This window comes from Pelodiscus sinensis, chromosome 21 (assembly GCF_049634645.1).
Source record: "Pelodiscus sinensis isolate JC-2024 chromosome 21, ASM4963464v1, whole genome shotgun sequence".
Lineage (NCBI taxonomy): Eukaryota > Metazoa > Chordata > Testudines > Trionychidae > Pelodiscus > Pelodiscus sinensis.
The window spans coordinates 9,873,684-9,889,641 of record NC_134731.1 but is presented as its reverse complement, the minus strand read 5'-3'; the positions used below and the strand labels follow the sequence as shown (position 1 = coordinate 9,889,641).

The 15,958-nt window shown below is 43.0% G+C and overlaps 1 protein-coding gene across 26 annotated transcripts in view; it reads left to right on the top strand.

Annotated features, from left to right (window-relative positions):
* MSI2 (musashi RNA binding protein 2) overlaps window positions 1–15,958 on the top strand; it is a 470,472-nt gene that overhangs the window by 342,318 nt on the left and 112,196 nt on the right. For all 26 annotated transcript variants that reach the window (XM_075904806.1, XM_014581344.3, XM_014581342.3 and 23 more), the window contains one exon: window positions 7,657–7,739. In XM_075904806.1, the coding sequence (XP_075760921.1) occupies window positions 7,657–7,739 (83 nt within the window). The remainder of the gene's footprint in view (window positions 1–7,656; window positions 7,740–15,958) is intronic.

The window sequence follows — 15,958 nt, the reverse complement described above, 5'->3', positions numbered from 1 at the left end:
GTGCAATAGTTTGAGAGCTCCTGTTGTAGAGTACACTATTGCTAATTGATTGCAAATGAGCCACTCCATTTTCACATGCGTGTGGGGGGGGGGGGGTAGTTCTTGGGTTTGTAAAATTGGGAACAATTTTAGTGTGCTCTAGGGGGTAGTGGAAGGGTGAAGAGGTTCTAGGGGTTAGGGCTGGCGCTTTGGGGGTTGGGTTTTTGGTGGACTGGCAACATTTATTTGCATATTCATAATTTGCATAATGGACATGTAAGTATGCAAATAAAATTTTACCAGTCTGCCAAAAGTTTGTGAATAGGTTTGCCTGTCCCCGGTATCAAAAAGGTTGGGAACCACTGTTCTACACTACCACACCAACATACTAAGCAGGGAGCCAAAGGTCAGATTTCTGGGGTAGTCTCTGTGACCTATTTATTCCTTAGCTTCTCTGCTCTCCTGTGGAAAACTGAAGCAGTTTAATGCAGGATACCATGGTGGTATGTTTACTTGAGACTATTCTGGAAAGATAAGAGTGTTAGAATACCAAATAAGAGTAGTTTAAAAAGTAGCAGGGAGGCATCTTTTTGCTATATCTAGCAGATGAGTCTAGTAAGCAATGGCACTTGTCTACTTGATTTTAGTCAGTGTATGGCATGGTGAGAAGGGCTGGCTGAAATTTTTGTCAAAACTATTTATCTGGCAGAAAATTGGGTTGTCCACCAAATTACATTTTTCATGAAGAGCGTCAACTTTCTGTGGTAAATTTAGATTTTTTCACTGAAAAAAAAAAAGAACGCACAAAAGTTTTTAAAAAATGGCCTAAAACCAAAATAGCTTTATGCAGAAATACAGTCACTGTGCCTGAGGGAAGTTATCGTTTGGATGCCTTGTGCTCCCATTCTCCTCTATGGGATGGGTTCCCCTGGCAGAGTTCATCTCCGATGCCATGATGTACAATCTCCCCTCACCATGACAGGAAGCTTTGGTGCCTATGTAATATAAACAAGGGAACCCAGAAAAAATTAGAGCATGAGACATGTGACCTACAAATCCTATGAGGAATTGTAGTGGCTTTTCAGAATGAAAATATTTAGAATATTGATTTTTTTTTTTACCAAATATTTAAAAATGTCCATCCCTAACTTTTCTGACCAGCTGTGAGTTGGAGGTCAGTGAACGTGACATAAATATCCGTACTGGTGAATGCCTCGCTTTTCCAAACTAGCATACAGAATGAATCTAGAGGTATTTGTTTTTGTTCTGATAGTGTTCGCTACATTAATCAATACCCCTGAAGAAGTTCTGGGCCCAATTTCAGTGTCTATCAACAGCCATAGACTAATATGTGAATGGGATTAAATGATTTTTTTGAGCAGATGATAAAGGAAGCCTTTTTTTTTCCACCTGAAGGTCACGATTCCTGTCTCTGCTTCCTTCCAGTGATTTCACTTGGCTCAGATGCTCTCATCTGGGGGCATTTGTTTCCTTCTTTATATATTTCCCCTATTCTTTGTCTTTTCTTTTACTGAAAGGATTATTCAAATGAATATTCAGTTTTATTCATTTGAATCAAGGGGAAAAAACCCAACTGTTTGACTCTGTTAAATGCTTATCTCTTAAATAGAGCTTGTTAGCTTCCAATAATAGCTTCATTCAGGAGGATGCGGTATAATTTCATTTAAAAATGTGTGCTCCTTGACAACCGGAATCCTATTTCTGTCACCATTTTAAACAGCCTTCTTTGTTTTGTGTTAATCTCCTTCGTACACTTTCCATGGAATGTTTTTTTGTTGTTGTTGTTGACTCCTGGTACCTCTTGTAAGAAATAATCAACTGTTTAAGCCAGAAAGCTTTAGAAGACTTTGGGTAATTTAAAAACGAGTGTGTATTCATTATGGTGACTAATGGGGCATGCATACAGCAATATTTTTCTTATGCAGTTGTTAGAAGTTGGAAGCTGGAGTGTTTTAAATTTTATTTTAACTGTACCACAGATTATTTTATGAGGTTTTGATTCCAGAGCGAATGATCTGTTGCTGCATTTAAACTATGATGTGGTGGTCTTGATGAATGCCTGTGGGTTTTTAAATGGCTGTATATGTGTGGATTATAATCAATGGGATGCTTTCCAGGCAATTAAAATGTCATCATAAAACAAAGACGTTGTGATGAGCATAGTCCCATTGATCCCATTCCACTTTGCAACCTCAGGGCTTGATCCTGCAGGTGTTGTAAAACATACAGCACTAGTTGCAATGTTTCCACCTCTCGGTGGAGATTAGCAGTAGGGGGGTTTGTGGTCATGGCAGATGTTTGGTATATAGGTGAGATGGAGAACCAGACAAGCTCTCTGCCGTGACAAGTGCTATGTCCATACACAGGGTGACCCGATATTCTGTTTTTATAGAGACAGTTCTGATATTTGGAGCGTTGTCTTATATAGGTGTCTGTTATCCCATTCCAATATTTAGGGTTGCCAGGTGTCCAGTATTCACCTGGACAGTCCAGTATTTTCGCCTCTAGTCCAGTAAAAAAATTCAGAGAATACCAGGCACCTAAAATGTCCAGTATTTTCTGATATTTTTCCCGGACAGGAGGCGAAAATGCCAGGCACCTGGCAACCCTATACACACTCAGCGCCTGGCCTCCCAACCCCCTCAGCCCGCAACCCCAGCCCCCATGCTTACCTGGTTCCACAGGGCTGCCAGCACAAAATGGTTGCCGACCAAAGGAAAGCATTGGGTCTTAGTGCTCAATCGCTCCCATGTTCCTATCCCTGCACTCGCTCTTAAAGGGGACATGCTGTTTTAATGCGTTTTATTTTAATTTTTTTTCTTAATAAGTCTTGAAGTCTTTTTTTGGGGGGAGAGGAGGGCTCAACAACTTTGGTCCCCCCCCCCCTTTTTTTTTTCCTTCAACAGAATTTTTGCCCAATGTTTTTTTTTGTGGAGGGAGGTGTTCAGTATTTTTGTTTCAACCATCTGGCAACCCTACCAGTATTTCACATGTGCTATCTGATTACCCTATCCATACAGAGCAGACCATCCCTTCATTTTAACGGATGTTCTAGTGTTTCAGGCTTGAACTAAATTAATCCATCTCTGGAGACTGAGTCAGGATATGAATATTTGGTTCCAGAGTCAGCAGCTATTGCAAACTGAGTGATTGGGTCCTTCCCTCCTTTCTTGTTTTGATCTGACATGGCCTTCTAATATGGGTTCATTCCCGGTAAAAATGCAGCAAAATAAGGTGGTTACTCAGTGCAGGAAAATAAAAATATTTTTTTTTCATTTTCTTCAAGGGCTGCTACAGATGGAAACTAACAGTGGCTTCTGCATTGGTAGACTGTTGCATTCTTCTAATAGAGATGATTGTGCCAGTTTACCCCTGGAAGCCTGTAGCTGATTTGAAATCTGTATGCTTTAGTGGTATTGGGGTTTTTTCCCCATTTAAGTTTTTGGATGTTATCTAGATTTAAAATTTCAGATTGATGCCCATATTTATAGAGGTTTGGGTAACGTCTTTATGTCGGTAATTTCGGCTTTGTTGCAACTTCCTGATTTCTTTTAAGCAAGAGCCAGGTTTGGGGGGTTCATTTAACTTGTCACAGGAATTTGATTTGAAACATGAAGTTACAAGAGTGAATTCACCCTGTGCAAAGCATTGGCATGAGGCTTATATACAGGTTGAACCTCTCTAGTCTGGCACACTCTGGTCTGGCAACATGTGCGGTCTGGCATGATTTTAATTGGCCAGGTGTCCACTTAGCATGGGTGTGGCCAAGTTTCCTGTATCCCATAAAGTTTGTTTTACAGCCACCAGTCCTGACTCTCAGTCTTCTGTGCTGTTATTTAGCGCTAATATAGCCCTAAATGTCCTCCAAGGGTGTGTCTAGACTATAGGGTTTTTTCGAAAAAAAAAAGTGGCCTTTTTTCGAAAAAACTTCCGCTGCGTCTACACTGCCGCTGCGCTCTTTCGAAAGTAAATTGAAAGAACACGGCAGTTTTTTTGACCATGGAAAACCTTGTTTTACGAGGAAGAATGCCTTTTTTTGAAAGTTCTCTTTTGAAAAAAGGCGCTACGTAATGCAAACTGTGCTTTTTCGAAAGAGAGCATCCAGACTGCCTGGATGCTTTCTTTCGAAAAAGTGGCTTGCTTTTTCAAAAGTACTGGTTGTAGTCTTGACGCTCTTTTTCAAAAGAGGATTGCAGTCTAGTCGTAGCCTAAGAGTCCAGCAAGCAGTGGAAGTAGTGGTAATGCTGCTAGACAATATTGACCTCCTGTGGTTTGTCAAAGTCTCTGGTTGGTCACCGGTCTGGTCCTGAGGGTGCTAGCCTACAGAGGTTCAACCTGTGTTACTGAAAGCCATGATGCTGGCTCTTCTGCCCAATAGTGAATGTTACCCACAGTGAAATGATGGTCCAGTCTCCACTTTCTAACTCAGAATCCTCCATTTTCCCTGTCCTGCACTTTATCCACTAGCAGACAGTCATCCTGCAGTCTTATTGTTTTGCTTTGTTAATCACCACTTTAACTAATGTATTGCAGATGATAACACATCCACTAGGTAAAATGATTATGCAGTTAAGGAATAGCATTTACTCATAATTAATTGTTTCATTGCTTCTTTGCTTTGCCACAAGAGGAAGAAATAAATGTTTTTAGACATAATCAAGTTTGTTTTCTCTCATCAAGTCAGATAGACAGGCATGTTTGAAATGGTAGGGCTCTTTTAAAAACCTGCAAATGAGAGTTGACACCATTGGATTGTTCTGTTATTTCTATTATAAAACCTGTAAATACAGAAAGCTACATGTCTATCTTCTTTAATCAGATAAATAATGTCTTCATAAGCCTGCATTTCTGCCTTACGGATGGGAGTGGAAAGGAGAAATTTATTTCCTAGTTTGAACGTGTAATGATTTTTGGTGGGTTTTCTGGTGGAGTTATGCGTATCAGCTCTAATTTCCTGAAAAAATCCCCCTCTCTTCTTGTTACTTGCACTGAGTCCTGAAAACAAATCGAAACTGAAATCCTCCATTGCAATATTCACTAATGAGTTACTAATGATGAAGATGTTTGTGGAGCTCCAGCAATTAATGACTTGCAGAACTGGACGGGACATTTCATTGTGCTGGGCAAAACTGGTTCCCTGTGGTGTCCTGCTATAATAACACCAATAATTACTTAACACAGTGTGGGTCCCTAGATTCCTAGGATGTCATGTTTAGTCCGTTAACCAGAAAAATTTGAGTTGCAACCGCAGTCCTATGTAAGGGAGTATTAAGCAGAGCAATTTAGAAGACAAATAAAAGTACCAGTTTGGATAAGATGATTCAAGATGCGACATGCTTGAAGTACTGAGTAAAATAGCTTTCTGAACAAAGATGCAAAGGGAAATTTTTGGATGTTAATGTAACATAATAGTCCGATGCTGTGACTCCTAGGATATTTTGAAACCATTCTGGGTTGTAATTTACCTGAGGAGAGGTGTCAGGGGGAAGCATTCAACAGTATTAAAATTACTCTGTGTTCCTAAACCAATCAACCGGTAGGTGCTTAAACCTCACTAGTTCATTCTAATCACTGAGAGACCCATTGAGGATACCAGCATTCTGTGAATTTATGAATAAGCAAACACCCATGCACAACTTCAAGGGCACTGCATTTTAAAATGTAGTTTGTTCACTCACAAGCATAGTTTGGTTTTAATTATTTGCTAGTATGAAGTTTTCTAGCAAATGTATATTGTGTGCCAAAGCAATGGAAGGCATAGTAATAGCTGGATTCACTATAGCAACTTAATAGTTGCAGAATCTTTGCTGAGAATCAGATGATGTCTACACAGGCAATTGAATGACAAAATTTGGGTCATTCAGAGGTGTTAAACTACCTCGTCTCCTTCTCTCCCCAACCCCCCCCCCCCCCACACACACACACACATAAGTTGTGCTACAAGTGTCGGTTTCAACAGCGTGTCTAACAACATGAACACTGCTCATTGGGGGTAGAAGGAGCCAACAAACTATGGATAAGCTGCGTCGTGTAGACAAAGCAAAGGGAGGAGGGGCAGGTTTTGGGAATGAAGAAACTGGTTAGTGGATGCAAAGTGAGAATTGGCAAGGTTTGGACTAGATTCCTTCATAACAAGAAACTCTGGGTTTGTAACATACAACTTGCTAGATTCTCAGTTGGCATTAGTATAGCTCATGGAAGTCAGGAGAGCCATATCAGTGTGTCAGCTGAGTACCTCCCCGAGTGACCGAGATATTTACTTTCTCATGTGCAGCTGGTTTGAGTGCAAAACTCTGTAAAATAAACCAGACAGTTGCGAGCTTATTTATGTCCGTTGGTTTACTGTAATTTTGGTTTGATTTAAAACACAAGTTGTAATGAACTCTGAGTGCAGCATGCATTTCTGTTTGTATATTTTTGTGTGATAAAGATGTATCATTCCGATATCGAAGGCCAAAAGGCTTTTTTTGATGCTAATTTGGTGTTTGGATTTATTATGTTATCGACAGCCTTCACTTTGTCTTAATAGATTTTAATATTTATTTATCCATTGAGTGCTTGAAAGAAACAAGGTGTTGCATTGTGGGGTGGTTGTTTTTTGGTTTTTTTAAAGAAAAAGATGAGTGAAAAATCAATATGCAGAGCTGTAGCTGGCTGCCAAAATTCTTTAGTGTGAAGTGTCTAAGATAGCATGGACCCAACAGAGTAAATACAGTGTATAGCTGGCGGGCAGACAGCATGCATCAAACAACCTTAAACTGGCCCAAATCCATAGTTCCTTTGAAGCGGCAGTAGAGAAAAGATGACTGATCAGATCAGAGGTCTTAAACTTTAATAGTTTCTTAAAGGCCTCAGGATGTCCTGATGAGGTATTTGAGGAAGTAATTCAGGAAGAAAGGGACAAATAACTACCTCCAAATCTTGGCTGACCCTTAGGGTTCACTGTGTCAATGTACTAAAAGGATAAGCCTGGACCTGTTTTGATCCAAGAAGCACTTACTATACAGACTGCTTCCTTGCACGAGCAAAGCCATTCTCTTTTGACCCTTATAAATAACAGACGAGTAAATTTCTTGTTTGCTCAGAGGCAAACGTAAACAGAAAGTGCTGATACATGTTTGTGAAATCATTAATTTTTTTCATTCTCACAGCTAGTGGGTAAATGAGGGATCATTTTCTCTCCCTTTTTTGAATGTTTGTTCTTTGTGGTTTAATCAATCAACCCTAATGGAGAAGTCTCTTGGAATTTCAGAGGAACTGAAACCAAAAAGGTTCCATAGAAATGTAATGTAATCGGATTCTGTATGGTTTACTTCAAACCCCTATAAAATGTAACAGAGAATTATTTCCGTTCTCTAGGTAGTGAGCCATCCAGTAGCAAGGAAATGAAGGTCTATAAAATTATATAGGATGTATCAAAAATTTATAGGAAGGACAGAACCCTATTAAATATCTGATATTTTGTTTCATAGGTGGGGAGGGGGGAAGAAGTGTAGCTTCTACGAGCCACAGTCCTTGACAGGACTTCATTGTGTGTGTGAAAGGTGACAAAAATTCAAACTGCCCATAAAATGCCTTATTGAATGAAGCCTTTCCTGTTTTAACATAATTAACACTTTCCTTACACTTTCCTCCTTTCTCTCTTTTAATAAATAGGATTTGGCTTCGTAACTTTTGAAAATGAAGACGTGGTGGAAAAAGTCTGTGAGATTCATTTTCATGAAATCAATAATAAAATGGTAAGTTTTTCCAATATACATGTCAGCAGTAGAGAAATCTTGCCATTTATAAGAAAAACATGCTGTGCCCAGGTGGTCCTTTGGGGATATGTTCTCCATAAAATTAATTGCTTTAGTAGACATCCTGGGTCTGATGTTTGTCTTTAGGGTGGGGGTGAGCACTCTTATGAATTTTGCTTATTTCGCTCTTATTTCTCCCACTAACCTCAGGGCAGATAGCGAGGCTTTCGTTACTCACGTACCTAGTAATTGTCATACTGGGTCACATCGGTAATATGCCTAGTACAGTGTCCTGTCTTGGCCATAACCAACACCAGATGTTTCAGAGGAAGGTGTGCTGAAATGGGACTGTCAGTAGGGTTGCACAGGTTTACTAGGGTATGTCTACCCTACACAGCTATTTTGGGATACTGGAGGTATCCCGAAATAGCTACCCTGCATCTACACAAGCATCCTGTAATTTCGAAATATTTTTCGAAATAATGGGCATGCTGTTTCAGCATCCCGGTAACCCTTGTTCCAAGAGAGTTAAGGGATGTCTCGGAATAGCATGTTATTTTGAAATTTGGTGCTGAGTAGACGTGCCAAATTTCAATATAAGCTATTTCAAAATAGATTTGAAATAAGACACACAATTTGCATAGCGCAAATTGTGTATCTTATTTCAGGCTTAAGGTGCTGTGTAAATGCACCGTTAGAGAATATGAATTTGACTCAGCAGCCACAGGGGCAAAGATGATCCAAATCGGGCTACTTGATTATTCTCAAATGCCATGGTCTTCCAAGTTCCTGCCTCTTCTCCTAATTACTGACTTCAACTGCTCTCTCCTCTGTAACATCGTGGTATTGGGAAGAGGAGTGGAACACCATTTATGGCCGCTGGAAGGGCTTTTCAACACACAGAAATTGACTAGCGTGGTTACTGCAGAATAAGCTGATTCTGCTATAACTCTGATTAATATCCCTGGTTAGAGAAGCTGCAGCTGCCCACCAGAGGGAACCAAACAGAATCACGGTGCATTGCTGTCACTCCACTACGGTGTCTCTTTGAATGCATCTCCCAATGCAGTTGTCCTAATGCAGGAGCAAGACGATCCCTGAAGTTCTTCTAAAGCCCAGTCTCCTCTTGAGTAGAGGTTTGCTTCCTTAGCCAGATGGGAAAAAGGAAAAGCATTTGTATTTCAATCGATGCAATAACTTTGATATTTTCAGTTAAAATATTCTTTTCCCTTTGTCAAAACATCCCTTGCTTCTCAAACATGTATTCAGATGTGCATTGTATAGTGGTCTGATATGTGTTCACAGACTTTAAATTCAATAATAGAGCTTTTAGTGTGGATAAGATCAAAGCAATCTCCTTAGCATATGCTAGAGGCCTGATTCAATATTTGACTTGCTAATTTTTCCCAGGGCACTGAAATAATATTCTTCATATTGTTCCTCGCTGCAATGTGCATCTGAAATGAAAATAACAGCTCTTTAGTATGCTATATGTTGAGATGTCATGCTCAGACTTTGAAGGTGCGGACTGCATAGAGAGGTAACGGTTCCTACTTTGGGTCTGTTAACTTTAATGCACTTTGTACCTAGCTTAGCCTGGCTTATTCGGAATGTTTTCTTTTTGCCAATTACATTTTAATGTTTTCTAGCCACTAATGAGACTTAGAAATGCAGAGTGGTGCAAATACAGGTTGAAATAACGTCTCTCCCTTTCCCACACACAAATTCTTTTTATATATTAGCTAAATGCTGTTTGTCCTAATAAGACATCTGATTGTTTTTCTTTTAAAAAAAAAAGAGTAAAAGGGGTGGTAAAAGTGTTAACTTAAATGAGGATAAGACTTGCAAGTTGGCGAAGGAAAAATAGTGTTTTCATATCCCGTTCTCTGGGGCATGCTTTGTTTCCAAAAGCCTCAGAGTGAAAACTGCAACAAGTCTGTCTTGACATGTGACACCAGATCATGTGTAATAGACAGGAATTTGGAAATCCTTTCCATGCCAACACGCCTACACACTTTATCACAATGGCCATCATGGCTGATATTTTTATAACAATTGCGACCCTGATCAGGACTAGGGGCCATTGAGTGTAGTACAAACACTCTTCTACAGCACTTTTCATCAGTAGATCTCAAAGCACTTTACAAAGGAGTCTGGGGTCTCTTACTCCCCTCCCCCCATTTACTTTTTAAACAGATGAGGAAACAAAAAGGCAAAATGATTTGCCCAAGGGCACCCCAGTGATCAGTGGCAAACCTGGGACTAGAACTCTGCTCTCTTGAGTCCCGATTCAGTACTCTGTTCACTAGTCAACACTGCCTGTCAAATGACAGAGGTACAGATTCACAGAAAGCACTGAAAGTGAAGGCTGTGCCCTGTTCTATCGAGGGCATGGTGATGAATGCCTTGTAAGAGCCCACCCAGAGGTGCTTTCTAACCTATATGACAGAACATGACCTCTCACCCTGTGACTACTTCGTTTTCTTAATAACCTCTTATGAAGTTTCTTTGTCAAACGATTTTAAAATGTTTGAATAACCCGTATCAGACAGTTTGCCTTTATTTGCTGTTTGGTGACCTGCTCAGAGAACCCTAAGGGACACGAGGCACCCGATTTTGCTTCACAAGAATTCCTGCTGCTTTGTCCATATGTCACATTCATCTAGGTGTTTTGTTGTTCTGTTTTGTAATTATCCACCAGCAGCGGATGGAATGTGAAAATTTAGTGGGATGCAGAAAATATCTCGCCGATTACTTCAGTTATTTCACACTATGTGGTTTTCCTGGCATTCAGATTCTTAGCTTGATGTAAATCAGCAGCAAGCTATGGAATCCAGCGCTGGTCCTTTGTGAGCTACTTAGTGCAATACAGATATGAGATAAAAAAGGATGGTGCGTTAGAGAGCAACTTAGCTTCAGCAAAATCACGTTGGCAGGACAAAACAAAGTGAGCTGTGGCCTGAGACCCCTAATTTGACACATTCATCGTGGAATGTTGTATCTGTTGCCGAATTTCAGACAGATTGCACTTTTTTTTCCTGCATGTGTGTGTTATGTTTTTATACATGATGGGGGGAGAGGTATTTTAAAAAGCATACAACCTTGGCCTAATTCTGCTGTCGTTGAAGTCTGTGTAGTTTCACTATTGACTCCATTGGAAACAGTTTTAGAGTTTCGTCGCTTCTGCAAGGGAGAGAGTTAGGTCAACGCAAAGCGCTTCTGAACATTTCACTCTTTCAGAGCTAATGTGTTGCAAAATTTCCTCCAGACATTATTCTTGCTAATTGGATTCAGTGGCATCTGTGGAACATTCCTGTGTGTGTGTCACTGGCTCTAGCGGACAGACAGACAGAGATGCATGCACACACGGTGTTTTTCAGCCATGCTGTCATAGTTGGCTTGGCCAGTTTGCAGATGCAAAGCATTGGTTAGAAGGAAGGACCCGAACAACTCAGTTCCTGCAGCTGTTCAATAGTTTCTCATTCCCTGTGGGGATTGTACAATACATAGTGCTCAGTGGATGTGATGTTGCTACACCTCTTCCTCCTGACTTCACTAGGGACTAGGAAAGAGTTTTCAGCTGGCCCTCAGCTTCCCTACTAGATCTGCCCGTCTGGCTTTGGTTGCCCTGCATTCCTGCCTTCATCGGAAAAGTTCAGTGGCTTTTCACACCCCTTACTGTCATTCGCTTTAGGAACTGCTTAGTTTGTGTGTTCTCTTCCAGCTTGTTTCCCCAATATGGTAACCAGTGCTCCCTCTAATCTTTTCCATTCATGTGCAGAATAATTTTGTGTGCACTGAAGCGCGTGTGAATGTGCACCACCAGTAGAAACAGAGCTGTGAGTGCCCTGCTAATCAATTGGCTGCCCACACAAGCGCACAGCTTACAGGGATCACTGATGGTAACCCCAGAAATTTTCCTCTGTATTCAGCAGTGTGCATCTTACGGTGACAGCCAGGCCTAGAAACCAGAGCCATCGTCTGCAGTCATGAGACAGGAGTCAAGAGATGGGTAGGCAAGAATACCAGGAAGTCAGAGTCAGGAGACAAACTGGAGATCAGAACCATGAGTCAGATGTCAGGGAGCTTGAGCAGGGTGGAGACTAGCTGTTCCACCAGTTTCCTGTTCCTGTGCAGCTGGCTTATGTAGAGCCAGCGGGCCAATCAGCCTCTCTGGCATTCTGCCAATTGGACCTCAGGGAACGAACCTCAAACTGGGCCTGGTCTTTATGGGTCCCAGTTAGGCAACTCTCAGCAGGTGCTCCCAGGGGGGTGGATGGCGTGTGGCTGCTCCCTGGCAGGCCCAGGTTTGAGACCCATCAGCCATGACACTTACCTGCTTCTCCACTTCCCTGTAGTTCAGAGGCAACTAGCCAGCTCCTCCCCTCCTGACTTCTCAAGATGTCTTCTGACCTCCCTTCTTGGTGTTGCTGGACTAGACACTCCTCCAGCGCTACTGTGGCCATATTTAATGGGCCTGTAACGATGAGGCTGAGAGACCCTATGCACACCAGACTTCACACCAGTTCCTCACCTTTGGGCAAGAACAGGGAGAAAGGCACAGACTAACCAGCTACCCTGTGGTGGTGCTTAGAGACACACTTAAGAGTAAGCTGCTCCGCTGAGACCCGCCCCAGAAGGCAGTTCAAGGGGGTAGGGGTCCTTTCAGGGCAGGAGCCCTCAGCTTCTAGTTACCCAGTAACACATTTCAGCTAGCGTCTGGTTCTGCTGAGAAATTGTACCCAGCTATTTCCCCATGCTCCGTGGGTGAGGAGCAGCTGGGAGTCCTGCCAAACTAAAGGATACCTGAGGAATCCCAGGTGTAGGGCGGTTATGGTGAGAGGGGAGAAAAAAGAAGGTGGGGTGGGGGAAGAGGCCATGGGAGTTTCACATTGAGAAGGGGATAAAACCGTGTAGGCTGCCGTTTGGTGTCATGGATAATTTAAATGAACCTTTGCAAAACACGTCAGACCTCCTCCGTCCATGAATACAAAAGCATGATGCTCTGGGTCTGTTTTTCAGTTTTTGGGGATGTGGGTTGTTGTTTTTTTTCGTGTGGGGGGGTTCACTCCTTTCACTGCACTGATTTCTAAAAGCTGCCCACAAGAGAGTAGATGATGCATGAGGTAGGCACAGGCCTGACTCATCGCACTGCTGACGTGTCTGTGGATGAATGACCAAATCCACACAAAAGAGAGAGCCCGTGTGTGGGTGGGCAGCGGAACTGGCACAGATACCTAAAAATGACACATGGCGAGATATTGATCATTGACCTGGGAAAGTGCTTAACTTTAGCAGCTAGAAATCCAGCCTGGACTGACCACTGTGCAACCTGCTGGTAAGTGTGCATGATAGATCCCACTGTGTGCCAATTTGCAGAGGATACCACTATCTGCAGCCCCCCTCTACAAAGCTTTGGCTGTTTGGCTCAAGCCGTGGGAGCTCATTTAGTTCTGGAGGTCCCCGGTCTGTCAGAGAAGGGGACAGCCATCACAACTACACCTCCAGATTTAACAACGGAAGTTCATAATGTGGCGATCTCGCTCGCTCTCTCCCTCCATCTCTTTCTTTCCCATCTTCAAGAAGTTGTCATTCCACATAGTGGGAAAATGAAGGCAACTTGGCTACTGTTGTTTGTGAGCCTATTTCTAGCTTCGCTTCTCACTTGTAAGCTAATTTTAGCTCATCCCTTCTGCTTCTGTTGCCATTTATAAAGCTGAGAATGTCAACTGCAATAGTAAATGAGCAGTGGGAAAGCGAAAAAGAAAATGCCAGCGAGGCATTTAATAAATGAAACTCTGAATTTACGTGGGAGTCAGATTATCTCCAAACATTTTTAAAAAGAACCCAAACCAGCCCCAGAATATGCTTTGCCTGCATAAGCAGACTGTTTTGCAAATAGAAACTGAGCGTGCTGTCTTTGTGACACGGGGGTAGGGGATTTATGGCAGGGGTCAGTGGCTCTCTTTAAAAATTATTTTGTACAGTGGTGTAGAATGCAATAGATATTAGTATTTATTATTTATACTGTGGGAGTTGGTATTTGACTACATCAGGACCCCATTATGCCCAGGGCTGTGCAACCAGAGAATAAACCCAAATAGTTTACCGGCTAAAAGTTGGAACAGGTGGATCAGGATGGGAAGAGGGGAGGGCTGGCTGGCTAAGAAAAATAATAGGATGCATTCTCACAGATGAATACACACATTAGCTATTGGATTTCTTACAAACTTCTGTTTATCCTTCATATGCCCATAAAGTATAAAAGAATTTAGCACTTTTGAAAACTAGCCCTGGTTTGACAGCTCTGGCGATCCTACCCCCGGTCCAGACCTCCGCAAAATTCCCTCCGCATGTCGGATTCAGCCCAACAAGCTTCCAGATCCAGCCCATGAACTCCCTGCCTCCCTCCCCCACGCCTCCGGTGCATGCTGCTGAGAAAAATGGCTGTTTTGGAGCTATTTGAACAGCTGTGGACCCAGCAGAGGGAGGTAAGGGTTCACACGCTGCTTCTGCCCCCAGCACAATCCCATTGGCCGTTTCCAGCCAATGGAAGCTGCCTGTTGTTAACAGGCAGCTTGGGAAGTACCCTCCATCTCCCTCAGTCTCATAGCTGTTAAAAACTCACATGACCCCTGCAGCCAGTATGGGGGTGGAGCAGGCAGGAGGCCTTCTTGAGAAGGTTGCTGACTGGTAATCAGGCAGGTAAGTCTTCCAGCCAGAGCCTGCCTCTGGAACTCCAACCCTCTCTCCCCCTCCCCCAACCCACAAAACCTCTGCCCCCCTCCTGCCTCCATACCCCTCCCAGATCCTGCACCCCAATCTCCTGCTCCAGGTCACAACCCAAATCCCTGCACCCCCCTCCTGCACCCTAGTCCCCTTCCCCAGGTCACAGCCCCCCTCTTGCCCAAGGTTACAACCCAAACCCCTGCATCCTAGTCCCCTACCCCAGGTCACAACTGCCTCCTTCACCCAACCTCCATCCCATATCCCACACCTCCTCTATTAATATGGAAGAGTGCGGCCCTTGACCACTTTCCAACTTTCTAGAGTGGCCCCCATCAAAAATTATTGCCTACCCCTGCTCTGGCCCCTAATATAACATTCACAGCAAAGATAAACATGCCCACTAGGGATGTAAAATCCCATTTGAAAAATGAACCACTTAAACATTAAGTTTAACCATGATCCTGTGGGTGGGGGGCCATGGCATGATGGGCCCAGCGGGGCTGCCAGTAAACCACTTAGCTTACCGGGTGATGCTTACCGGGAAATTGGTTAACTGGTTAACCCTTTACATCCCTAATGGCACCCCTGTGTACAGCCTGACCTTAGAGATCCCTGCCTCTAGGGATTAGCCATTAGTTCAGCCAGAGGCCCAGCCGGTTGTTGGGCTCTCTGTGGGGACTGTCAGTGAGATTGACACCCTCAATGTATGTTTTTCCACTGGAGGCTTGATATGAAGTCAATGGAAGGACTCTGACTGCGATAGGCTTTGGATTAAGATTGAAAGACTAAATTGTCGCTACCTATGCATTAATATATAGGAGCCACCAACCAGTATTCCAGTGGTGGTGGCGGCAACTTTTCCCTCTGAGGTGGACTAGATTAAAATTGTCACCTTAAAAGTTAGCTAAGCAGTCTCTGAAATCCAGCCACCAGACAGTGCTTACTGTGTCTGCCAGTTTGACCTCTATCTCACGATGATGTCGGCAAAGCGAATAGAAGAACTCTCTGGCACCACTCAAGAACTAAAGGTAGACACCTTTGTCCCCATTCCCTCCCCCGCACCCACGCACACCACAGTTCACACAGACATTTAAAGGTACCATGAAATCCTTCCCAAAACACTTGAGAAAACTCTTCACCGCTACAACCCCTCCCAGGGACCTTCTGCATGCTTCCCAAGCCACAGATACAAGGCAACCCAGGCAGACCCATCATATTAGTCTGTGGCACTCTTTCTGAAGTATAATCAGGACTCTCAGCAACCATCTTCAAACCGCTCACTGCATAAAGGGCCAGCTTTCTCCAAGACACTACTGATTTCCTCCAGAAACTAACCGCCTCCTCCAGAACACCATCCTTGCCACTGTGGATGTCACCTCCCTATGCGCCCCCGTCACAAACGGTGACCAAATTGCTCCCTGCCTCACATACTTACCAGATAACATCTAGTGTGCAAAATTCTACCCAATAAACCTTGCAAAGCTCATTTC